This window comes from Cupressus sempervirens, chromosome 8 (assembly GCF_028749045.1).
Source record: "Cupressus sempervirens isolate cs-2001-9-10 chromosome 8, ASM2874904v1, whole genome shotgun sequence".
NCBI lineage: Eukaryota > Viridiplantae > Streptophyta > Pinopsida > Cupressales > Cupressaceae > Cupressus > Cupressus sempervirens.
Window position 1 is genome coordinate 410,370,418 of NC_143125.1, and position 26,385 is coordinate 410,396,802.

The 26,385-nt window shown below is 36.3% G+C and overlaps 1 protein-coding gene across 1 annotated transcript in view; it reads right to left on the reverse strand.

The window, feature by feature from the left end:
* Window positions 1-26,385, reverse strand: part of LOC149543009 (Ypt/Rab-GAP domain of gyp1p superfamily protein) — a 175,483-nt gene that overhangs the window by 90,762 nt on the left and 58,336 nt on the right. The window contains exons 4-5 of the mRNA XM_089797940.1: window positions 9,653-9,816; window positions 9,382-9,522 (exon numbers count right to left, since the gene is read on the reverse strand). Of these exons, the coding sequence (XP_089654066.1) occupies window positions 9,382-9,522; window positions 9,653-9,816 (305 nt within the window). The remainder of the gene's footprint in view (window positions 1-9,381; window positions 9,523-9,652; window positions 9,817-26,385) is intronic.

The window sequence follows — 26,385 nt, forward strand, 5'->3', positions numbered from 1 at the left end:
AATCTTTTGTCCATCCTGTCATAAGCTTTCCAGATATCCAATTTTATGACATCCTTTGTTTCTTGTTGGCCTTAGCCAAATGAATAGCCTTGTGGGCCACAATGATATTGTCTACAATGATCTTGTTTTGTGTGAACCCACTCTGTTTTGGGGAAGTTACTTTCTCCAGCACCTTTTTTAACCTGTTTGCTACCACTTTTGAAATGATCTTATAGATGGTATTACAAAGCAAGATGAGCCAAAGATCCTCAAACGATACAGATTTCTCCCACTTAGGGATCCAAGGAACAGAAGTATTATTAAAATCCTTCAAGATGAATCCTTTGGATCATGATTCCTGCAATACCAAAAGAAAATCTTGCTTTAGAACCTCCCAAAATTTCCAATAAAAAAAACCTGGAACCCATCGCGACTAGGAGCTTTATCCCCTTCCTTCCAAAAAATAGACGCTTTTAGTTCTTTCATATAGATCAGTTCCATCAACATTTGGTTGTCCTCTCTACTTACCAAATTTGGAACAACCCCCAAAAAGTCCTCTTGCATGTAGCTTTTGTCCTCCCTCCCCCCATCCTGACACCAAAGGGTGGTCAACAATTTAACTACTTCTTGATTAATTGAGTTCACCTCTTCAGATACCAATCGTCTACAAGTCTAACAGACATAATTTTGTTAATACTTGTCCTAATCTTAACTGAACTGTGAAAGAATTTAGTATTTTTGTCACCTTGCTTGAGTCAACTTTCATGAGATTTTTGTTGCCAACAGATCTCCTCCCTCTATAGAATCTCCCCATACCTTCTCAAAAGATCCTTTTTCTATCTAAAAGTCCACTTCATCCATTACATCTAGCAAAACTTTGCTAGTGAGAGCTTCCAATTGTCCCTCTAGGGTATGTTTTTCCTTAAATATATTGCCAAAGTGTAACCCGTTCCAAGCCTTTAACTATTGTTTGATAAATTCTAGTTTTCTGAAAAACTAGAAAGACAAGTTCCCATCCTCCCTTGGAGTAGTTGGCCATATTGAGAGAACATTTCAAAAAGTTTTTGCTCCCTTAACCATGTTTTCTTCATCTTAAATAACCACCTCAAAGGAACTCCATCTTTTTGAATCAATGACATTAGGAAATGATCAAATCCAGATAAACCCAAGATCTCAGATTCAAAGACAAATGGAAAAACATTCCAATTCCTAGCAAGGAAAAACCTATCAAGCTTTTCTGCAATATTTGAAAACACAATCCTTTTGTGGTCCATGTGAAGACTCCCCCTAGCAACCACCTCCCACAAACCATTAGTAGATACAAAGTGATGAAAGTCCATCTAAAACTCTACTCAAAGTCCCACACCCCCTCTTTTATCGAAAGGAGGCAGAGTAGCATTAAAATCAACTGTTAAAATCATTGTGTGACAAAGACAACCTCCCAAAGACCTAGAGATGTCCTCCCAAACCAATCTCTTATCTTTCATCTTGGTAAGGACCATACACATTCACTAAAAAGCCAGTAAAATTAATAGTAAATGAACTTGCTTAAACTAATTGCCAATACCTAGCTCGTGAAATCACCTCCACTTTCACCATACTGAGATTCCACAAGATGCCCAACCCCCCCAAATGCCCCTCAGCATCCGCAAAGAAACCAAACCATTTATGTCTAACACCAAATTCCAGCAGCACCTTTCGAATCCAATTTTGTCTCCTGAATACAAATGACATCTGGTCTCGCCTAATCAAAGCCTCTTTTGATCAAGTGTCCCTTATTAGGGGCATTGCAACCCCTAAGATTCCACTTAAGGATCTTCATGTCTCCCCAAGAGAAAACAAGTCTCTTCCCAGATCGAAACTTAGTTGCCCCTTTATGTTGCCAACATCCTCCAAAAGTTGTTGAATTGATTTTTGATCCCGAGATCTCTGGCCACCAAGGTTATCCTTAGTGGATTTGGCTTTAGACTGCTTAATAGTTCTACTTTCTGAAATGCTCACTTCATCAGACAGCCCCAACAAATAATCATTTGAATCGGATTCAAAATTTGTCCCTACCTCAAAAGAGTTATCTCCTTCCAACTTGACTAGAGACATATGAACTTTAATTTCTTCCAAAATTATCTACTCCAAATATTTTGAAATTTTTTCTAGTCTTTCATGGTTTTTTTTACGTGCTTCAAATATACCTAACATTGGCTAGGATTTTTTTAAAACCAATGTCTACAAAAGCACGTTCTTCTCTCTCGTTCAAAACTTGACACGTCTGCAACTCGCAATTTTTGAACTCCTTTGCAAAATCACAACTTCCATCTCAGCAATCACAAGTTTTTCGTCCTCAGACATCTCAAGTTTCCAAAGTTCTGTTTGAAAGATCACGTCTATTGTTGTTGAGGCCGTTTTTTGACAAATCGTGGCATCCATTCACGTTTTTTCGAGCATCTGTCAAATCGCGATTTTAATGGGTGAAGAATATGCTTGTTTAGTGTCCATTCTTCCTTGTCTATACTGTCCATGCAAAAAAGCTTCAGTTCTAAAGAAAAACGGGCATTTTTTGACCTACAAACACCATTTTTTTGTTGTTTTTGACCTGCATGGCCACCAAGTGTATTTTTTTCAAAACCCTAACTTCTGAACTCGAAAAAATATTTTGATCAGAGATTCCTAGTGGGTTTTTTGAGAGCTCAACTAGGTTGTCTGTTTTCTCTAGGTACCTCGATTTTTGTGCCTTTATTTTTGAGCCAGTGGATCTAAAAAATGACAGCATATTCCTTTTGGGTTCTTCTGAGCTCTCTTCTAGGCCACTCTCCGTTTTTTTTTATTCTTCTTTTTTTTGCCTCGAAGAACGTGTCTTCGAAAATTTTCACAGTTTTCCATTGAAAAACATGCCATGGCATCTCTAACAAACATTCTGCTCGAGCACAACTCCAAATTCAATGGTCGAAATTATGGGAATTGGAAGTAGCGGATCATCGCAATTTTTGAATATCGGAACACCAATCAACTTGTTTTGGGTGTTACAAAGCGTCTAACCTCTCCTGGTCCTAATCAAGATACATGGGATCTAAATAATCAAGAGGCAGTGATGCTTCTCAAATTATCCGTGGCTAATGATCAGCTTTCTCAGATTCTATCCAGCAAGACAACTGCCAAGATCTAGACACATCTTAATGTCTTCATGAAACTTCTGACAAAAGCAGAGCCTTCTTTTTGGAAAACATTTTGTTTTCTATTGTCATGGATGAGCGCACCTCACTTCAAGCACACCTGAATCAGATTCAGAAAATCCATAATCAGTTAATTGCCATCGGTCGCAAGATGGAGAAAGAAGATATTTTGGTTATCACTCTTCGAAGTTTACCAAAGTCCTATGAGCATTTTATCAAGACTCTCAACATCACATCTTCTGGTGTAGATTTGGAGTTCATTGATCTCTGCACCCTGTTGCTTCAACAAGATCAGTGGAAACAACAGTTCGGTAGCAGCTCCAACTCCACCTCCATAGAGCAAGCCTTTGCTGCAAAATCCTTTCAAAAAGATAAAGGCATGTTTTAGCAGAAGTCTTCTACTCCAGCATTAGATGGTTCTCGAAAAAAGAACATTCAGTGCAACTACTGCCACAAGTTTGGACACATGAAGGTTGAATGTTGGAAACGCTTAGTTGTACATTCTAAACAATCAAGTTCACAACCCAAAGCAAACAATATAGAGCACACTGAGCAAGCGGAATTTGCCTTTTACACCTTCATGGCTAAAAGACCTGCAGATCATGTGAAGTCATCTACCTAGTACATTGATTCAAGTGCCTCTTATCATTTCACTCATTGCAGAGACTGATTTACTGACTACCAGCCTTATTCAAACTCTGTAATTTTTGGTGGTGGAGAAGAGTACACGTTTGTCGATAAAGGCAATGTTCAAATTCAATCTATTAGGAGAAATCTCATATTCCTTGATGTGTACTACGTTTCAAGGATGGAACTAAATCAACTCTTAGTAAGTCAATTGCTGTGACATTCTCCACACTTGGCAGTCACCTTCAGTTCACATCAGTGTACCATCACTAATCGGTTGACTAAGTCTACTATTGCAGTGGGTCTGAGAATCATGGTCTTTTCAAATTTACTGATTCTAGTGATTCTCAAGACTTAGCTATGACTGCTCGACAGTCTTCAGTTAGCACACTTTGGCATCAGCGGTATGGGCACTTAAATGTGCATTATCTCTCACAGCTTGCTCGAGATGAGCCTGTTCTTGGATTGCTAGAGATTCAGACTCAATGTCTTGGATTTTGTGACGCATGCTAGGCTAGGAAGCAACATCGCACACCTTTCACTAGTGGCAACTCATGGCGAGCTTCTCAGGTACTTCAGCTTGTACATGTCAATATTTGCAGCCCTATGGCCACTCCTCCTGTTCTTGGGTCCAAGTATTTTCTATTGCTTGTTGATGATTTCAATAGAAAAATGTGAGTGTATTTCCTTAAAAAGAAATCAGATGCATTTCCTGTATTTCAGAAGTTTAAGCCTTTAGTTGAAAAAGAGTCTGGGAAACCTATTATTACTCCTAGATCAAACAATGGGGGGGGGGGAATTTTGTTCTAATTTTTTCTCTATCTTCTTGGATACACATGGCATCAAACACCAGTTAACCACACCCCACACACCACAATAGAACAATGTAGTTGAACGTTGGAATAGGACAATCATCGAGACGGCTCAATCCATGCTCAAACATAGACATGTTCTGAAGCAATTTTGGATAGAAGTAGTTAACACTTCAGTTTATCTGTTGAACTGGTCACCCGCAGTGGCGATCAACAGTTAAACTCCAGAAGAGGCTTGGTCGGGTCGCAAGCCCAGAATCAGTCACCTGAAGGTTTTTGGCTCCTTTGCTTTTGTTTGGATCCCTGATGCGTCACACACCAAGTTGGATGCCAAGAGTCAGAAACTCATTCTTGGTGGGTATAGCAATCTTCACAAAGCCTACCGTCTGATCGATGTTGAGACATCTCGTCTCATCTATAGTCATGATGTAGTCTTTGATGAATAGCGAGGACCTTTCATGCCTTTTTCTCCTGTTCCTAATCCAACCAACCAACCTATGCAAGCTCATGATTTGGGAGTTCGGCTTCCATTAGGTCCACCTGATGGGAGGGCTTTAGTAGCTCTTGCAACTCTAGTTATACTAGTGATACCTGTATAGACACCTCTAGCTTCTCCTGCAAGATCACCTCGCTTTGTAGATGCTTCACCTGAGTTTGATCCAGATTCTTCTGACGAGGAACCTGATCATCATGCATCTCCTGATAGTCATGTTGGTCATTCTCCTATCCGACCTAAGTCGTGGGCTAAGACACTTGTTGATCTTCGTGATGATGAGCTCATTGATGGGAGAACTGCTTGGAAAAAGAGCAAGACTACAAATTCTGTTAACTTTGCTCTCATGGCCAACATTCATAGTGTGCTTGCAAAAATATTCCAAGGCTAAAGAAATTTCAAAGTGGGAATAGGCCATGCAATCTGAACACTAGAGCCTACTGAAGAACAACATCTGGGTCCTTTATGATCTTCCACCAAGGAAGAAACCCATTGGCTGCAAATGGGTTTACAAAATCAAATACAAATCGGATAGTACTTTGGACAAGTAACAAAGCTCATTTAGTGGCAAAGGGCTTTTCTCAGTGTCAGGGCATATTGATTGTGAGGAGACCTTTGCTCCTACTGTAAAGATGAGCACCATCGGATTAGTCTAGCCATGGCAACACAGTTTGGCTAGAAGGTTCATCAGATGGACGTCAAGAGTGTTTTTCTGAATGGTGATCTCCATGAAGAGGTCTACATGACACAACCTCCTGTTTTCAAGGTTGCTGGTAAAGACCATCAGGTTCTGAAATTGGTAAAAACCCTCTATGGCTTGAAGCGGGCCCCTTGGGCATGGTATATAAAAATTGATAAGTACCTTAGTGATCAAGGCTTCAAGAGAACTTCTTCACACTCAAATCTGTACATGAAGACTACTAACAGTGACATCATCCTTCTTGTTATTTATGTGGATGATTTGATCATCACTGGCAGCTCGGCATCTTTGATTCAGGAAATCAAATAGAACTTACGCCAGTCTTTTGATATGACTAACCTTGGGCTCATGCATTATTGCTTAGGTGTTGAAGTTTGGCAACAGTCTTCTAGTATATTCATCTGCCATTCTAAATATGTCAAGGCCTTGTTAGACAAATTCTGTATGCAGGATTGCAAGCCTGCATCTACACCTATAGAGAAAGGTCTCAAGTTATCAGCAAAGTCTAATTCTCCTTTCGTTGATGATACTACATACAAGCAACTAGTAGGAAGCCTCATCTATCTTTCTGCTACTAGGCCTAATATCAGCTTCGCAATCAGCTATATTTCACGCTTTATGACAGCTCCTAAGGTTGATCATTGCATGGTAGCAAAACGTGTTCTTCATTATATGAAGGGCACTTCTGATTATGGACTTCTATACTCTCGAAGTTCTAATCCTAAACTCAGTGGGTTCACAAATTCAGATTGGGCAGCCTCTATTGACGATAAAAAGTCAACTTCTGGATATATGTTTAGTTTGGGATCCGGTGCAGTCACATGGACCAATAAGAAGCAACAAGCAGTTTGTCTTTCGTCTACAGAGGTCGAATACAGAGGGACTGTTAGGGCAGGATATGAAGTTGTGTGGCTTTGTCAGATGCTTGGGGATATGCAGATGTCACCAGCAGGACCGACTACTCTATTTGTTGGCTTTGTCGGATGCTTGGGGATATGTAGATGTCACCAACAGGGCCGACTACTCTATTTGTTGATAACGAAGGCGTTATCAAGTTAGCATGAAAACTAGTCTTCCATGAACGAACCAAGCATGTGGATGTTCACTGTCATTACATATGACAACTGGTTGAAGACGGGACTATAGATTTGTAGTATGTTCCTACCACAGATTAAGCTGCAAACATTCTCACCAAGCCTCTTGGTCCTAATAAGTTTGTCAAATCAGAGGACAACTTGGTGTTCTAGATAGATTAACCATTCAAGGAGGGTATTACAATAATTGATAGTCATCTATTATTAGTTAATGGTTTATCTAGTGTAAATATCTAGTTAGCTTTAGTTCGCTTTCATTTTTTAGCTTTCTCTGTTAGAATAGAATGTTTCTATTCTTTACGATCATTTCCTACAGAAACATTGTTTTCTTCTTTTGTATAAATTGACCTTTCGGTCTCTATTAATAACAAGCAAGTATTTTACCAATTACTTCCGTAATAGAGATGGTGTTCTTGAAGTCCCTAAATGATGTTAATAAATAATAAATGTAAGAAAAATCCTGTTTGATGGTATAGAATATTGTGTTAAGGTGAGCTTTGAATATGCAATGCAAAGTGTATCCAATAATATAACAACATATGTGGTAGTAGGTAAATTGCTTCAAAAGAAGCATCCATCACCTCTAAGGACACCTTGCACTGCACCAATGTTTATGAGTCAAGGATGAATAGATACATTGAATTAGGCATAGAATTAGTAACATATTTCATGTATTTTTTATGCTTGGGTGCGTGTGAAGTTGTGTACCATGAGATAAGACTACCAGAAGGAGAGATTACAATGTGTGAGTGTACCTCTATGGTGAGAGACTCGTTAGATCAGGTGATATATTTCCATTATCCCTCTCAGTTCGATGATTTTCAATTTGAATATAATGCTTAAAGAAAGAGAACTTGTTTCTGGATTAATCATGGTCATGGGGAGTTACCACAACTTTTGAGTTTGTGTAATTTGTGCTTGGAATTTGAACCAAGATCGTCCAAATTTTATTTTTCTGAGTACAAAGACAAATCAGCTTTTCTTAGGACTATATGGGATGGTTTATTAGTATTGCACATTTTATTTTAAGCCTTTAATATGCACCTAATATGCTCCAGACTACCTATATGGATAAATAATTATATTGAATAATATATTTTGAAAAGATGTAACAAAAAACTTAAAAGGTTATCACAAATGAGTATTTATATAATTATATGTTTTGAAAGCACAAAGCCATATGGTAATTTTAATATGCATTATAATCATATGATATCTGGATATGTGAAAACAGAACTGAAGCAAAACCAGCAGGAAAAAAATGTAAACTAGTGAGATTTTGCTATCTTCAGGATGTCTGGTGCTTAAATAGTACACAATTTGGTCAGTTGTGGTCTACAATACTTGCAAATACTGGCATGTTTTTGCCTAAACTTTCCCCGTCATGACTAATTTGACCCAAGCTTGGAATTTTCACATTAGGATGTCATCCCTCTTAACTATTAGAGTTTTATTGAATCCAGCAAGTCACTTAAAATCACTATAGACCCAACTAGAGGATTTTTAGTCAATTAAAAGAATATCATATGAAACTTATCATGTGAGACAGAATGAGTGTAAAGAAAACTATGTATGTCAGACAGAAAAGGATTAACATTAGAGGTAGACAAACAAGATTCGTAAAATTGGCAATCCAAATTAAAGTTGGCAATGTCCAAAACCAGGTGCTTGGCAGCTTCAAGCAAATAAATGAATCAGAGCAGTGTTCCAGGGGGACATGCCTGTCGATGCCTGAGAGAAATCCCAATGTCCCAGTAACTGAGGGACGAGGAAAGGATGTCTCCTTTTAGGAAAGGATGTCTCCTTTTCGGACTGCACAATCTGCTCTATTTGGTACATAAAAAGTTGACTTCTTAAGGGGAAAAAAGCTAGATAAACCTTACAAAGAGAAAAAGAGAAGGATGATCGTTGAAAACACAGTGTGTTGTATGTACTTTTTAAAACTGCTGCTGCTTTTAGTTTGTTGAACATATTTGAAAAGCTGTCCCTAAAATTCAGGAATTTTTTCTCCATCCCTGAAATCTTCACACATCCCCATATCTCCCCCATCTAGAAAATTGGAGAAATACTAGTTGAGAGCCAATGGTGACACAATTGTGAGACAATTTATTCTGGTCTCAGAGAATAGATAGCAAAGGCAGCATCTGTCCCAGGTAAGTTCCAAGCTGACTGCTTTGCTAAAGAAATGCATGTGAGGGGAGCATGTCTCTAAGAATGTTTCTGCATGCAGAAAATAAAACACCATTCCTATGTTCTTTTAAAAGTTGGGATGACTTCGTAATTTTAAATTATCGTCTACATTGAATGAAAATATTGTTAAAAACAATAAATGCAATTTAAAAAGCTCTATATGGATTCCAAATACATTTCACAGATAGGAATATAGATCCAATGCACTAGGTAAGTACTAAAATCATGTATAGACACCAGACAGAAAAGCACCAGAAAACTTAAGGAATTAGATTTGAAGGAATTTTCTATTTCAACTCGGGGAGAATGTTCGAGTTACCTATTTGGTGTAAGAGAAGCATCCACTGAATTGTATCCTTGTTCGTACACCTGACACTTCCTGAATCATCATGGTTGCTGTCCAGTTTGTGACTATCATCTACTTGGTCCAAACTTTGTTTTACTGGCTGGTATGGATTATCTACTTTCAGAGAAAAATCACAATTTGCATAAGTAGTTCCAACATTTCTTTCAAAAATATGAATTACCACTTAGCCCAGAAATTTCAGCTCCTCTGTTGTACCAACCCTCTTGAAAATCTAGTTACCTACCTGTATGTGCATGTGGCATGTGATTGATGTTTCCTGTTGTGAGACCATCAAGATTCCGAATGGGACTACCATCTTGATTTATCCGAGGTGTGGTCATAACAACACCACTACCCACAGATGAATCCATTTCCTGACAGTCTGCTTTCATCTTTGCATATTGCTCCCTAATAAGTTATTAACCATAACATCTAGTCAAGATTCAAATTGAATGAAGCAAGTGTCAAGACTAGATTTTTAAAAGACAGAAAAAAAACATATCACTACAAAAAACTAATCCATACACCACCAAACAATCATCTCAATCTTCAGAAAGTGAAATTTTATAAAGTTATCCAAGAAAATTAGAAAATCAATACTGAGAGAATGACAAAGGTTCTTTGTCTAAATGAAAGTAAAACAATCCTATGCTGATGAAAGAAAACAACCGCCAAATGTTGCAGCAATAATGTGAATGGCAGACAACATCCATGGTAAAATCAATAAAAATTTACATCTCCTTCAAGCTTTCTTTAAAAATGTTGAATTTCCTTCATGGTCATCAGTCAATCTAATCTCTTGAAGGAGAGGAAACAAAAAATAGATAAATCATAAGAAGTTCATTTCAATAAAATTGCAGAATTGTAATAAATTTAAAATGAACTTGATTTTCAACTAAGTGTACATGGGGGTACATGAGATATTTCAAAAATAATGTAACCTGAAAAAAATTGCCTCAACATATCGACAACCTAGATAGAACTTACTACCTCAATATCTATGGCCTCAACATATCTAATTGTCAGTAGTAATTCTCATACATCTGATATCTACTACCTCAATATCATCATCTACATCTATGGCTTTTCCACTCCCCTGTCCATACCCCTATTGTTTTCGGATTCTCTTCTTGTATACTTACTTTCTTCTTCTCCTTCATACCTATCAGTGTTTAACATAGGACTTTCTCTGCAGATCTATTTTGGAGTTGTTCCCCTATCAAGTGGCCTTTCTCCACCTCCATTTCCTCCAAATACAGCAGACTATTGAGCTAGGGGAGGAGGCACAAAAGTATTTACTGCTAAATTAGTATTCATTCTTATCATTGTTTCTTATTCATTTGGTGGTGGAGTCTGAGAAGTTCATGTCCTCTTCTTTATTAACCGATTCCTAGTCCTTGTGAGGATGACAACTATTCTAGTATACATGGTCTTAAAGTTTAACTAACTCTAGTCAATTGGGGCTAGCAGTTGTGCCTGCACATTCAAAGTGTACTCTAGGTCTCAATTTTGACTCGTCATTGACTAGTCTTGTCTAGTAAAGTCTAATTAGTGAATAATTAATTACACCACCCTCCCTTCCCCCCCTTAAGTGCAACTTAGAGTAATGCATTAAACTCACAATGCAAGATGAGTCCCGACTATTAGGCCAAGTTAGGTATCCATGTACATGCAAATACGATGCAATTAATCTTTTATAAAGTGGATAAAGTAAAAAAAACCTCGTTGGACAAAACTCCCCACTAAAAAGAGAAATGAAAAACAAACAAGATACATGGATACAGGACTCAAGCTCTTCCAAGAACTACATACATCATGTATATACAATCATCACCGTATGAAGGAAAGAAGACATGATATCCCCCCCACCCCCCATAATAAAGAATCTCCTCCAAAAATGGTGATTGCTTGAAGGCAAAACATAGTCCAATGCCTACAAACAAAATTTCTACCTTGGGGAAGAAGATAGACCAAGTATAGATGCATGAATGATTCCTACTCTGGATAGGAAATGCAAAGTACACACCAAATGTAGTATGACGATGTTGTCTCTGAAATTTGCTCATGTGTTGCCATGTCCTTCAATGATGAAGATGCCACAAACCAATCAAGAACATGCCCAATCATACCAAAAGGTGACAAGCAAGGAGCCAATGGAAATCAATTGTAAACAACATCCAAAGACAGAGAATCTTGTCCCAACTCTACAACTACTTTCGCTTTCAACTCTTATCCCTGATGCTTTCAAAAACATCCTTTATTGCCTTTAATCACTTAGAATTGATAATCTAATAAATACTTACCTTTGAGCAATGTTCGATTGATTTACTTCAAGTCTGACACTCAATGATGTATCAGTACATTGGTTGCTACCTTGTCAATGATGTCATCATGTACTTTGGTTTGGGGTTTGGTTATCAAAACCACATCAGAGATCGATAGAGGTTTTGAAACTATTTTTCTTTCCTAGTTTTTCTTTACTCACAATTTAACTTTGAGTTAAGGAATTCATCTCTTTATTCAAAATCCGATTGTGGGCCAAGTTGTGAAAACCTTGTTGGTGACCAACATGGTTGTGGGAACCTTTTGTAATAACTCCAACTGGTTATAACACCAAATTCTTCTCTAATTCAATTGAAACACCCAATCCTTTTCAAATTCAATTGTTTGACATTTTGTCAAACACTTTGCAAGCAAGCTCTAGTACCATTGTAATAACCCCAACCGGTTATAACTTCATGAAACACCAAATCCTTCTCAAATTCAATTGTTTGACACTTTGTCAAACACTTTGCAAGCAAGCTCTGATACTAATGTAATATCCCTTGCCCAAACTCACTAATTTTAGCTCAAGGAATATTGTCAAACACTTGTATGTTGCTTTTCTCTTTTCTAATTTTTTGCGTTTCAAATTGTTTGATATAGTTTGAATGATACTAAGAAATTCAGAATGTTCACAAATGATATTACAATACCTCTTACAATGAACTAACATGCAAGTGCAGTACTTTTAAGTATTTTCATTGCATATACATGGAAACTAGATATGGAATGCATACCTAGAGCCAACTAACATTTTGACAAACAATTGACATACAACTATTATGCTGATCATATATGCTATTAGATGGACATTTCGTCAAACAAATGGTATGCAACATATATCTCCTTTATTGAATTCATTCCCATGTACACTGTTGCTATGAATTTGCCAAGACAAATAAGCTTACAATAATGACTACAACAATGCCAAATCTGATTCTAAGTTATAAATTACAACAATGAAATTATATGCCTAAGATTACAATGCTAACTACTAATAGTTGCAAGAGGAACCTGATAATAGTGATGCCCAATGGATGGAGATGAAAGTTACAATCGGAATCAAGCATAATACTGTAGCGTGAGTATTGTAGTGTGGCATTGTTCATGCGTACTATAGCAGCAAGGGAAAAAATGATTACGAATGGCTGCCAAAGATGAATCTTCAAGTCTGCACTCGATAGTCCTTCAATATTCTTCAAACCTCTTCAGTTATTCCTCAACTTTAAGCACAAATAGAACTCCAAAATGAAGCTCTCCTGAATGCCAAATCTGATGGATATTTCACCACCTCAAATGGTTGCAACACTAAAGAATTGATGCTCTCCAAGGCTAACTGAAATCAGAAACCCTTAGTTTCTTCTCCCAAGTTATATCAAATGCAATTGACAATAATAGGATGCCTAATAATGAAGCTCTCGCCTCTATTTATTCTTTTCCTTCACCTTTCTAGAAAATACTCTCTAGAAGCTTCCCCCTTTCTAATGCAATAATTAGTTGTACTTCTAAAAAATGCACTCTTTAGAAGCTTCCCCCTTTCCAATATAATAATCAGTTGTGATTCTAGAAAATTAAATTAGTTAAATAGTCATCTTTAGATTTATTTATTTATTGAATTTAATTTAATTTATTTCTCCTTATTTCTCCACTTAGCCTTCGGAGAATGAAAAGCTAAGAACTCCATTGAGGATCTAAAAGATGGGGAATATTATAGTCCGCCCTCCCTGAAATTGCTTGTCCTCAAGCAATCCAGCAACACAATGAACTCCAACCTCCACCTGGATCCCAAATGAAGTCATATGTGACATCCCTGTGGACACTAAACCAATTGCAAACCAGCATCATCAAGACCAACCACATGTCCTGCAGCCTAGCACTCAAAACTTGTGCTAATGATGTAGAAGTCAGAATGTCACCAAAAAGCAACTCCGTAGAAGATCTATGAAGCCTCTTCTTCCCTAAATCCACCCACATAATATATATTGGACTAGAATCCTAATCATCACCAACATGCGTTGAAAAAGATGTAGCTACATGTGAACCATATGCACTTATGCCAACTATATCAACAATAGGTGTAGCCACATCAAAATATATAGGCAAAGGAACAACACTAACTGCCGCAACAGAAAACTAAACCAAATCTGCAGTTGATGAAAACTCATAATCATCAACATGAGCACCATCATCAAAACACACATCAAGAACTACATGCATGCTGCTAAACTCCTCGTTGGATGGTCCAACTAACACAAAAGTGGCTGCTGATATGACAATATCCTCGCATGCTCCTACTCCTACTATTGTTGCATCGACATCAAATACATGATCCGGGGAACTCATGCCAACAAATGCATCATCTGACTTAACTGGACATGAATTCTCATTACCTTCCACCTCAATTGTGCCCAACTCATGTAGTATCTCATAAGAAATGTCCCACAAATATGAAGCCACAATTGTGTCATCACATTTCGCTCTTCGAAAAAGCGATATCATGCTCTACTCAAATGTCAGATTCGAAATCAATTGGGTCATTCGTTTGTGATTTTGATTCATCTCATTCACTAGCACATCCAATTGTTTCACAATACCTTGCATCTCAGAATCTTCAACCCTTGGTGGAGAAGTACGCCCACTACGGGTATAATGAATACCAAACCTTTTGTCACCATCCATAATGCTGAAAACCATGTCCTCTAGTTGTGGGTCAAAAGAAAAGTGATGAGGACTCCTCACAGTGTAATGCTGATAAAAACTCCTAATCTATGTCAAGTGCTCATCATCATCAAACTGGGAATCAAAAGATGGCTCCAATCTCTGACTTTGAACTATTGGTCACGCGGGATCTTGGGCAACCCTCTCAACAAATCCAACCACAAAATCCCTATTGGGAAGCATTGTAGCCAAGGTCTCTACAATCTTCCTCACCAATTGTCGTATAGCACGAGAGCCCCGAATGGGAGTACCCTCAGACATACTATATGAAACCTCCTGCAAATCCGAGCTCTCAAGAAAATACTCCATGAATGACTCAATACAGTAGAAAATTATATGTGGAAGCATCAATCTGCTCCTCCGCAATCCACAACTGATCCCTCTGAAAATGTGACAATGCCATGTCTAATGCTACTAGCTGTATGAAAAGAAGAAATAGATTCACTTCCAATAGAAGGAAGCAAATCACCATGAGAGCCTCTCTTCACTGATGCTCTCACCTCCTTTGTCCATACTACACTCATATCCTAGATGAATGTGTTTTGCCACATCATCACATCACTCATCCTCAACCATAGAAGCAACCTCACCACCAACCACAATATGTAAATGAACAGGGTCTGGGATTGGTGTCGATTTTACCCGTTCTAACTCCACAACAACATTAGCCAACTGTGAGTGTGACTCCTAAAGAGCCAACTTAGTATACTAAAGAGAGTCCACAGTCACCTCAAGCTCCCTAGTGAGCTTAGCCACCTCCTCATCTTTCCCTAACAACATCTCATAGCAAGTGCTACCCCACTCTAGAAGGTAATCCTTGTCAGCAGCTAACTGAGAGTAACTATGCCTCAAGATCCTAACAGCCTCTCGAAGTGCATGAACCTCTGCTAGAGAAAGAGTACTATCACCATGCTCATCAAACATAGGAGCACCCCAACCAAATGTAGCTAACATCTGACAGATAGCTTCATAATGCTCAAGAGCTAAAGACAATGTTACTATCACTCACCTTTAGCTGACAAGTCACATGATGCCTCTATAATCCCTGACTCCTATACAAGCTCTCTGTCTCACTAACTGCACTAAGATAGAAAACTGAATCAAAACTCTCCACCACAAGATCGCTCATATGTGTGTTATCTTTCTCGCACAATTCTGCATCTGACATACAACTGCCATGTACCTCAACCAACTCCTCATCCGAAGAAATGGAAGCCCTTGTCCTATCAATCTCCTCACATGTCTCAACTTTCACCTCAATAGTAAGATTTTATAAGCATTGATCCTAGGACTAGCCAAAATCTCCTTAGAGTCATCACCCAATATCTGACAAGGGGTGTCATACCCAGTACATCTCATAGCATCATCAAATGGATCATCAGATGTGTCCATACTATCTGCATCGACATCTCCTGACAAAGCCTCAATTGTGGACTCCTAACTCTACACACATGACTCAAAGCCAGGCTATGAATCAGTAATACTAGAGCATAAACCCACATCTACTGACTTTGTTGAAACACCCACATTACCAACATCATAGCTAGGTGACTCTATACATGTCTCGGTCACACCTAAGGAAGCAACTGCTTCTTGTACTATAGCAATACCATGAGATCTCACATACAAATCTCTAATAATAATCCTATCCTCAAGAGAGCTGAAAGTATTAGTGGTAACAACTACATCAACTATAGCAACAACTCTAGCAGCCTTAACTTGTTGAAGCTTGGTGCCACTATCCTCCACTGCCACTGACACAACCACATATCCCTGTGAAATAAGTCCATCGTCAACACTGCAGATAGGACTAGCAGGTGTCGTACTAAATATAGGTACATCTGCATCAGGGACTCCTATTGAAGAAAACTCAAGCTTCCTTCCCTGCAACTTTGATGTCGGCCTTCTAAAGACAGAAACCATATACCTTGTTGCCCTTTCAATTGTCTCTAGATCTGACAAGCTCTCTGTCAATCTCTATTGATGAAGCTTAAGTCTCTCCATACTGTCTTGCAAAGCATTCATCTTCATGCTAACTTCGTCATTACTCCACTAACTTCTAGAACTATCAGTACTCCTATTTTTGTCCATGGGTAGAAAATGCTAGAGAGTTGGTCACTCCAAATGCAACAGCAAATCTGACAATAATTAATATTTTCCTACCACACAAGATGACAGGAAATTGCTCTAATACCACTGTAATAACCCCAACTAGTTATAACACCAAATTTTTCTCTAGTTCAGTTGAAACACCAAATCCTTCTCAAATTCAATTGTTTGACATTTTGTCAAACACTTTGCAAGCAAGCTCTGATACCACTGTAATAACTCCAACTGGTTATAACTTCATGAAACACCAAATCCTTCTCAAATTCAATTGTTTGACATTTTGTCAAACACTTTGCAAGCAAGCTCTGATACCAATGTAATATCCCTTGTCGAAACTGACTGATTTTAGCTCAAGGAATACTGTCAAACACTTGTATGATGCCTTTCTCTTTTCTGATCTTTTGTGTTTTAGATTGTTTGATATAGTTTGAATGATACTAAGAAATTCAGAATGTTCACAAATGATATTACAATACCTCTTACAATGAACTAACATGCAAGTGCAGTACTTTTTAGTATTTTCAATGCATATACATGGAAACTAGATATGGAATGCATGCCTACAGCCAACTATCATTTTGACAAACAATTGGCATACAACTATTATGCTAATCATATAAGCTATTAGATGACATTTCGTCAAACAAATGGTATGCAACATATATCTCCTTTATTGAATTCATTCCCATGTACAATTTTGCTATGAATTTGCCAAGACAAATGGGCTTACAATAATGACTACAACAATGCCAAATCTGATTCTGAGTTATCACTTACAACAGCAAAATTATATGCCTAAGATTACAATGCTAACTACTAATAGTTGCAAGAGGAACCTGATAATAGTGATGCCCAATGGATGGAAATGAAAGTTGCAATTGAAATCAAGCATAAATACTGTAGCGCAGGTACTGTAACGTGGCACTGTTCACGTGTACGATAGCAGTAAGGGAAAAAACGATCACTAATGGCTGCCAAAGATGAATCTTCAAATCTACACTCGATAGTCCTTCAATATTCTTCAAACCCTTTGGTTATTCCTCAACTTTAAGCATAAACAGAACTCTAGAATGAAGCTCTCCTGAATGCCAAATTCAGTGGATATTTCACCACCTCAAATGGTTGCAACACTGAAGAATTGATGCTCTCCAATGGCTAACTGAAATCAAAAACCCTTAGTTTCTTCTCCCAAGTTCATATCAAATGCCATTGACAACAATAGGATGCCTAACAATGAAGCTCTTGCCTCTATTTATTCTTTCCTTCACCTTTCTAGAAGGAAAATAAAATATTATTTAACTGCACTCTCCAGAAGCTTCCCCGTTTCTAATGCAATAATTAGTTGTACTTCTAGAAAATGCACTCTCTAGAAGCTTCCCCCTTTCCAATACAATAATTAGTTGTGATTCTAGAAAATTAAATTAATTAAATATAAAGTCACCTTTAGATTTATTTATTTATTGACTTTAATTTAATTTATTTCTCCACTTAGCCTTCAGAGAATAAAAAGATAAGAACTCCATTGAGGGTCTAAAAGATGGGGAACATTACACCTTTCCTTTTACTGTCTTCAAAGTTTTTTTCCGAGTTTAGAAACCTCCATTGATGAAAAGGCTACCAGACAATTTGTAGGTTTTAAGAACCTCTAAGATCTCTAACACTTGATAAAAAGATTCTTTTGAAGAATAAACGAGCTTCGTAGGACTTTGGACTTGTGGAAACCTCATCAGGCCCCAATATGTGTTTCAAAACTTATATTTCACCCCACAAAGCTTAATGTTGAGGGATTAACGCCTTAAAAAATTTAGTTGAGAGCTTGACAAGTTATGGAAACCTTATTAAACTCTGACATGGTTGTGAAAACCAAACAAATAATTGCCAACATTAGTGTCATTGACACATTTGGAACTTAACCAGATATTGTGCAGGTTGTGAGAACCGTGTCGGGGTCCGATATGGATTTGAAACCAGTAGGAAGATAAAGAACAACTTTTATTACCAAAGCAGGATGACTTATCAGAAACTGAAAGGGTTGTGAGTATCTCATCAAAACCCAAAAAGGGTTTCAAAACTAGTAAAGATGCCCAACAGGCCAAAAGGATGATTAGTTCAGATTTGTAGATGGCTAAAGTGCATCATTTAAAAAGTTTGGATACATCAAATGCAGATTAATAAGTTGGGGCCTAAGATATTTCAGGGCATGGAGTAAAAACATTGCAACACATTAAAATGTGGAATTTCAAGTGGTGACTCTTGGAATTCCATTGTATCTTATAAGTTGATCAAAGTTGAACATGTATAAAGTGGATGTGTGAAGGGAGAAGGCATCCCTCAAGCCTAGGAGCTGAAATTCCCATCTTACCAATAAAACAAAATGCTTTGCAGTTACAATTAAAATACAAATCAAGAGGCTATTTTCAGATTTAGAAAAACAAAATTGTCCAATTTAGTTTCGAAATAGACAAAATAAAAAAGCCCAGTAATCGAAATTGAATTAACACATTGACAAAGGACTATATAAACCATCCATAATATCAGAAAACCCTTCACCTCTATAACCAACTTCATGACTAATTTAGTGCCACCTAATACTCTAGGAATACTTCAGCTTAAAAACTAGGACATTATTATTACTGTAGATAAATGCAACCTTCAAGGCATATCCCTAAACTAAACATTAATGCTCGGTACTTGCAATTAAAAGAATGAATTCATAGATTGATATTAAAGTAAAATCTAGAAAAATTCAAAATGACAGTTCATCAATCTTTCTACCTGAGTTCTAAATGACCAAAACAATTAAAAGCATAACTGATGTGTATCCGAAAATGACAACAAACATGTCTACAATATGAGAGTAATTCGAAAGTGATTTATTTCTAAATAGTTTTTAAGTAAAAACAGTCATATTTTGGCAATATATATTGCTAACATCTACTACCCAAATAGGTCATCTGCTTAAGAAATCCTTCTGCTCCCACTCAATCTTTTTGAAATCCATTTTATCAGTTTCCATAACTTTCATGATTGCGCAGAAATTAATTAAATGATAAAATATTTATGTTGTCATAAACTAGAAAATTTGAACGCCACTTATATTTGAGTATTTATAAAGGGAATTGTTACAGAGAAAGAAACGTAACTTCTTGTTCAGCCTGAAAATAAAGTAAAATTAAGAGGTTGGTTTAGGTGGGAAAATAAAAAAGCAACTTACGTTATTCATTTAATTTTAAGGGTAGCTAACATAATAAAGAGTTTCTAAAAGAGGATTAAGTTTGATAATACTAGGTGTTGAAGATATAGAATCAGTCTGATTGACATAATCAAATATATATATATATATATAGGTAGCTAACATAATAAAGAGTTTCCAAAAGAGGTTTAAGTTTGATAATACTAGGTGTTGAAGATATAGAATCAGTCTGATTGACATAATCAAACATATATATATATATATATATATATATATATATATATATATTAATGAATATTTATGATCATGTCAAAATATACTAAAGCTTTCAAACAGATCATGTCTATTTTGAATTAGTAATATCTACCGTTTAAGGATTGTAATCTGAATGGCATCATATAATTGCCATCATATATTAACAGGGAACATTACCCGTAATTCATATTAGGGTCTGTCCATCGCACTCATAATATCCCCCACGGCATTGTGTTAACTAAGCACCGACTATGCTATCGGGCTTGCCTTAATATGATCGGTGTTGTGTTATTATATTTATGTTATCAGGTATATTATTAGATTGTTATCCAGGTAGGGTCATGACCCTACATGGCATAAGCCACGTAGAGTCATGCCCCTATGTGGGTATGATTTTTGAAATCAATATAAGCAATATGTGATATCGCTATTCTTGGAAATCATTTATCTCAGTTCATGTAAAATAAATTTCAGCGATATCTCAAGCCAAGCAATTTCCTCACAAGCATTTTTGTAAATATTATTAAATATACATCAGTAATATTATTACTGTTTCAGAACAGTCTCAAGGAATAAATTGACTCAGTATTACCATTCAATCTGATTGAATTAAAATAATAAATACACAATTGTACTCTATCTCTGCTCTATATTCCTTAACATAGTATCAGAGCCTAACTGATAGAGTTTAAACAAGTTTTTTGAAATTACCACTCAAATTTCAGTCTTACACAAAAATATATTCTAAGTTGCAACCATGGTGAACAGTGTCAGACTTGAGAACAGACTCAAAGGTGCATCAAACTTTGTATCATGGAGAATTTGAATAATGATCATCCTTCGAGAACTTGAATTAGAATCATAAGTGGAATAAAACAAAACCATGCCTGAAAATTAACCAGATAAAACAATATGGAAAAGGCATAACAATAAAGCCATGAAAATCATCATAGATGCTGTAAAGAATCGTATACTTCCATCTATGTCAAAACTAAAAACCACCTATGGAATGTTCATAACTATTCAAAACACGTATGAAATCAATAATACACGCAAACTGCTAACCTTCAAATAACTTCTTCATATCAAGATGAATAAAGGAGAAACAATCACATCATATTTATGAGAATCTCAGAGAGATCAACTTTCAACTATTGGAAATAATGTAGATGACACAGAATTATCCTTGATAGCCCTTAAAGGGTTACCAACTTCTTGGGAATCCTTTACTCTGATGGAACTCTAAATTTTGGCAAAATTTAGTCTCAAATAACATGGAAAATGGAGAATCTTCAGATCTTACCCACTACTTATATTTGAACAATATACAAAAAGTCATGATCAAGAGAATATAGAATAGAAAACATGAGTATTCAAACAAAAGAAAACAGCAAATAATTGAAGTTGTTCAATATATTGAAGTGAGGCTTAAAGAACTTGGTGAAGAAAAAGAAGAAGCCAATTTAAAGGGGCTCTTGTGGAGATAATTTGTGAGACCCTAAAGGAACTATTTGATCTATTGGAAATGAGGAATGAATACAAAACTTGAGTATGATATAGACTAAATGAGCATTCACTACACATAACCATGTTTGGACCACTTCAGAATTAACTGAGACATTTTTCCTTTGTGAACCATGTTTATTATTTTCTCCTGTTATAGTCAACAGCTTGAGTCTGAAGATGACAGCTCTCAAGTGTAGCATCTGATGATGTTTCAGTCAGCCAAGTCTACTGCTATTGGAATCATGCACTGCAGGATATACGTTGCTTGAATATAGACAAAGTGAAGACGTGCATGCAATAATATTGTGCATTGATTACTGGAAGCCTGGGCAGTATTTTCTTATTGCATATATATAAGCATTTTTTAAGAGACAGAGTCCAATATAAAACAAACTTGCATATTGAGAAATAATATCATTCGAAACAAATCAGATATAATATTGGTTGTACATATGATGCTGGAATGAAGAGCGTTTGAAGGAGGAAGACATAACTTATAAGCAATAATGAGTTAACAATTAATAAGGTGATGATGTGTATTTCGCTTTCAAGATATGTCACACAGAAGAAAAACACTTGAAACACTTCAGCAATATCTTCAAAGGAATCCTTGATGCCAATGAAGGAAGCCATAGTCGATGATAAGAATTGTGACTCGTATATCAGGCCAAAACTACCATCCACTCCATATTCTGCTCTAATTATTGTGGGAAATAAATCAAGACCTCTAATTACATTTTAAGAGACATTCATCAGATACTACCATACACGAGAATTCTAATCCATTTCTTTTTGATGAATATGTGTGTTTGGAGACTTAATGATTGTTCGAGTGGATTGAAGTCATCAATGGTGAAGAGCAATATACTTGCCGGAAGTGATACGAAGGAAAAAACGTATGCAGCATTCAACCATTAAACGTTGGATAAGTAACGAGGTCAGCGTTGGAAACAAAATTGCCATCTGCGATATCAAAAATTGGAATCTGCAGACGATACTAATAAACTTGCAAATAGAAGCATTGATTCGATAATCTCAAGCATCAAACAATGCATGGTTAACATCTACGGTTAGAGTGGTTCTCGCAATGCATATTTTGCTTGTCTAAGAGGTGCAATTAGTTAGTAAAGAAATGTTATATGACTTTTTGAAGTCACCCTCCAAAATATATATATATATGTTGAATTCGTTTTGGAAAAACAAGAGGAACAAGACATATTCGAAAAAGCAAAAAGCAATTATAAGAAGATATACAGATCTTGAGGAGGAATAAGGAGTGAAAATGTGGCTTTGTAATATAAATTCAAATATTTTATTTTAATAATAAAATAAAAGGCCCTTTGTTTATTTTTATTTAAGGCATGGAGATTTAAACTGCAATTGTTTCATCCTTTATAATCATCTTTATAATTCCATAAACAATTTAAATGTCAGATAAGTGGACAGGGTCATTTATGTCATTTTTTAAACTCAATCATTATAGATATAGTGAAATATTGAATTGTTTTTGTGTTTATATCTAATTTGTCTCCCTACCTTAGGAGTTAAAATGTAATCTGGACTAGTTTAAAATTGTGTATATATACTTGATCTGTCGCGTCTTGATTATTAAATTGTTTATAGTTCAAGTGCATAGAATTTTATAAAGTTGTACATGATAATCTTCATTGTAGTTGACTTTGTTGCCTAGATGAGCGGAGGCATTGGTCTTTTTATTATTGAAGACAGGAAATCTACATCTTCCTTCTTACAAGAATGAAATTCATTATTGACAGATATTATACAAAACATTCATTCAATTCAAACATTCAGCATTCAATCTCATTTTGATCAAGTTCGATGACCTTGCAAAGAACTCACGAAGATTTAAATTTTCTATATAAAGGCTAAGAACCAGGTGATCAAGTTCAACATGAAGGTTTACCTGCCTAGGTGTAACGGAGCCTAGAGTGCAGGGGAATCAAGGTGATTCTCGTTCATTGGCCGGAATTGATTGTGGAATCCTGTTGGAGAAGTGGCAAGCTCTTAGACTTCCAATCTGTGGTTTTGGGAATTAACATATTCAATGGCATCAATGCACAACCTAAACTACCATAATTTGATCAGCTTAAGAATGACTGCACTCAAGAAGAATCAAGATTAATTACAAGAGAGATCAGTCCAAAAAAAGAGGGTGATATTACAAGTCCTACATGCAAACACAAACAATAAAGGAAAGAAAAGACATTTCAAACGAAAAAGGGGATAGATAAGATAAGATAAAATTATTAATGTCCAACAAAAAACCAAAAAAGGTCTATGAGACTGAGAGTTTACAACAAGAGAGTTGACAACGACAAGAGCACCAAACGATGTCTGAGAAAAGAGAACAACAAGAAACAAGAAGAGAAATGCCAAGGCAAAGACTAGGAGTCCTTCCTTGGCAAAATGAAATCAGTCACAAAAGGATAAGACTGTGAGTAGAGAGGAGTCCTGGACTGTCTCTGTGAACTCATGGAAGAGTGTCACTGACGTAAAAAACCGCTACGAGGCCTGATAGATCTGGAATGGCCAGTAAAACTAAATGGCCTTTTTATACCACGTAAAGGAGATAAGGGTGTGAAAAAGGCAGTAATAAGTTGATCAGAGGAATGTCGGTGAGTAATAATCAAACCTACAAGAAGAGAGATACATATAAAATACAATGCTACAAGTGTGAAAAATTTGGACACACTCACATGTTCTGCCGAAAAGAAAGAAAACTCATGCCTCTATAGTTGAAGTAAAGGAAGCTTAAAATTCACTATTCTATTTAGCCTTATCAAGTGAACTAAGCACGTAGTGGAGCATCTTGACACATAACTAGATTCAGAGACTAGTTCAAAACTTTTGAAGGACACTCAACTGAAGAAGTCACAATAGGGGGTAACTCCACCTATCTAGTGAAAGGAATTGAGACCTGTTCAATACAATTGAAAACTGGAGTTACCCTGCAACTAAAAGATGTACTATTTGTACCTAGCATCAAGAGGAATTCGGTCTCCATTTCTAGCCTAGTAGATCAAGGATATTGTGTCACCTTTAAAGAAGATAAAGTTCTATCTTGGCCTGAGAATTCTAACATCAAGAATGCAATCTCTATAGGATTTAGAGATGGAAATCAATATAAACTTTGTAATGCTCAAAACCAAGTGTTAAATCATGAGGTTTCCAAAACAAATGAAATTTGGCACAGAAGGTTAGGACACCTCCATTTTCATGCCCTACCTTCTATAGAAAAGATTGGGACAAGCTTACCTAAACTAAAGTCTAATCATATTGGAATTTGCAAGGGATGTGCCATAGGAAAGAACTCCAAGGGATCTTTTCCACATAATGAACATAAATAAAAAAATTTACTTGAACTTACTCACACCGATTTGTGTGGCCCAATGTCAATACCATCATTTGGGGTATTCTTGTATTGCATAATTTTTGTTGATGACTACTCCAAAAAAACTTGGATTTCTTTTTTAAAGCTTAAATAATCAAATGAAGTGTTATTGAAATTTAAAGAGTTTAAAGCACTAGTTGAAAATCAAACTACAAAGAAAATTAAGACTTTAACATCAGACAATGGGGGTGAATACATTTCTAAATACTTTAAAGAATTATGCACTTCTATTGGGATTAAAAGGCAGTATACAGTACCTTATAATCTGTAACAAGATGGAGTAGCAGAAAAGAAAAACAAAACTATCATTGAAGTCACTAAAGCAATGACGCACAACCAAGATCTGTGCACAACAATATGGATTGAAGCCTCAAATACAACAGTATACATTCAAAATAGATGCCCTCATTCAATCTTAGAGAATATAGCGCCTAAGGAAGCCTTCGCGGGAAATTAAGAATTTTTGGTTATCCTACATATATTCATGTTCCTAAAGAAAAGAGATCTAAACTAGAACCCTCAGGAAAACAAGGCATATTTGTTGGCTATAGTGAGTCCTCTAAAGTCTACAGAGTATATATTACAGGACAAAAAACTATTGAAATCGACAGAGATGTTAAAGTTGAAGAAGATTTTGCATACAAACTTTCTATAAATATTGAAGAACCAAACGATGAATCAACTACAGAATTAGATGAAAACCCCATATTTCAAAGGGAGAATTGTTTAGAAGATAATGAACCCATATCATCTAATCTTGAAAATGCTGAAATCCCAAACAACAGGGAAAAATCGCTATGGGCAAGGAAGATGATTGGAATAAAATGTAGCCCTTCAAGAAATCTTTAGAGAAAGGAAGAAAACAAGAAGTCATTCATGGTATGTTGCGCTTATAAGTGAGCTCACCAAATCTGAACCATCAAGTATTGAAGAAGCTTTAACATCTCGAGCTTGGAAAGATGCGATGATTGAGGAATATCAATCTATATTGAAAAATGATATTTGGGACATTGTACCTAGACCTAAGAATAAATCAGTTGTCTCCTCTAAATGGCTATTCAAAATTAAACATGCACCAGATGGAAATATTAAAAAACATAAGGTTAGATTTGTTGCCAGAGGGCTCTCTTATAAGGATGAATTGACTAGAAGAAACATCTGCTCCTATTGCACGATATACCTCTATAAGAACCATAATTGTCATTGTTGCATCTAAAAGATGGAAGATACATCAAATAGATGTAAAAACTGCATTCTTAAATGGTGTTATTGATGAAGAAGTGCATCTAGAACAACCAGAAGGTTTTTTCATCCATGATAAGAACTCCCATGTGTGTTAATTGAAGAAAGCTCTCTATGGCCTTTAACAAGCCCCCAAGGCATGGTATGAAAGGATAGACAATTACCTTACCAAACTATGGTACTCCAAAAATGAAGCAGATCCAAATATATAGTTCAAAGT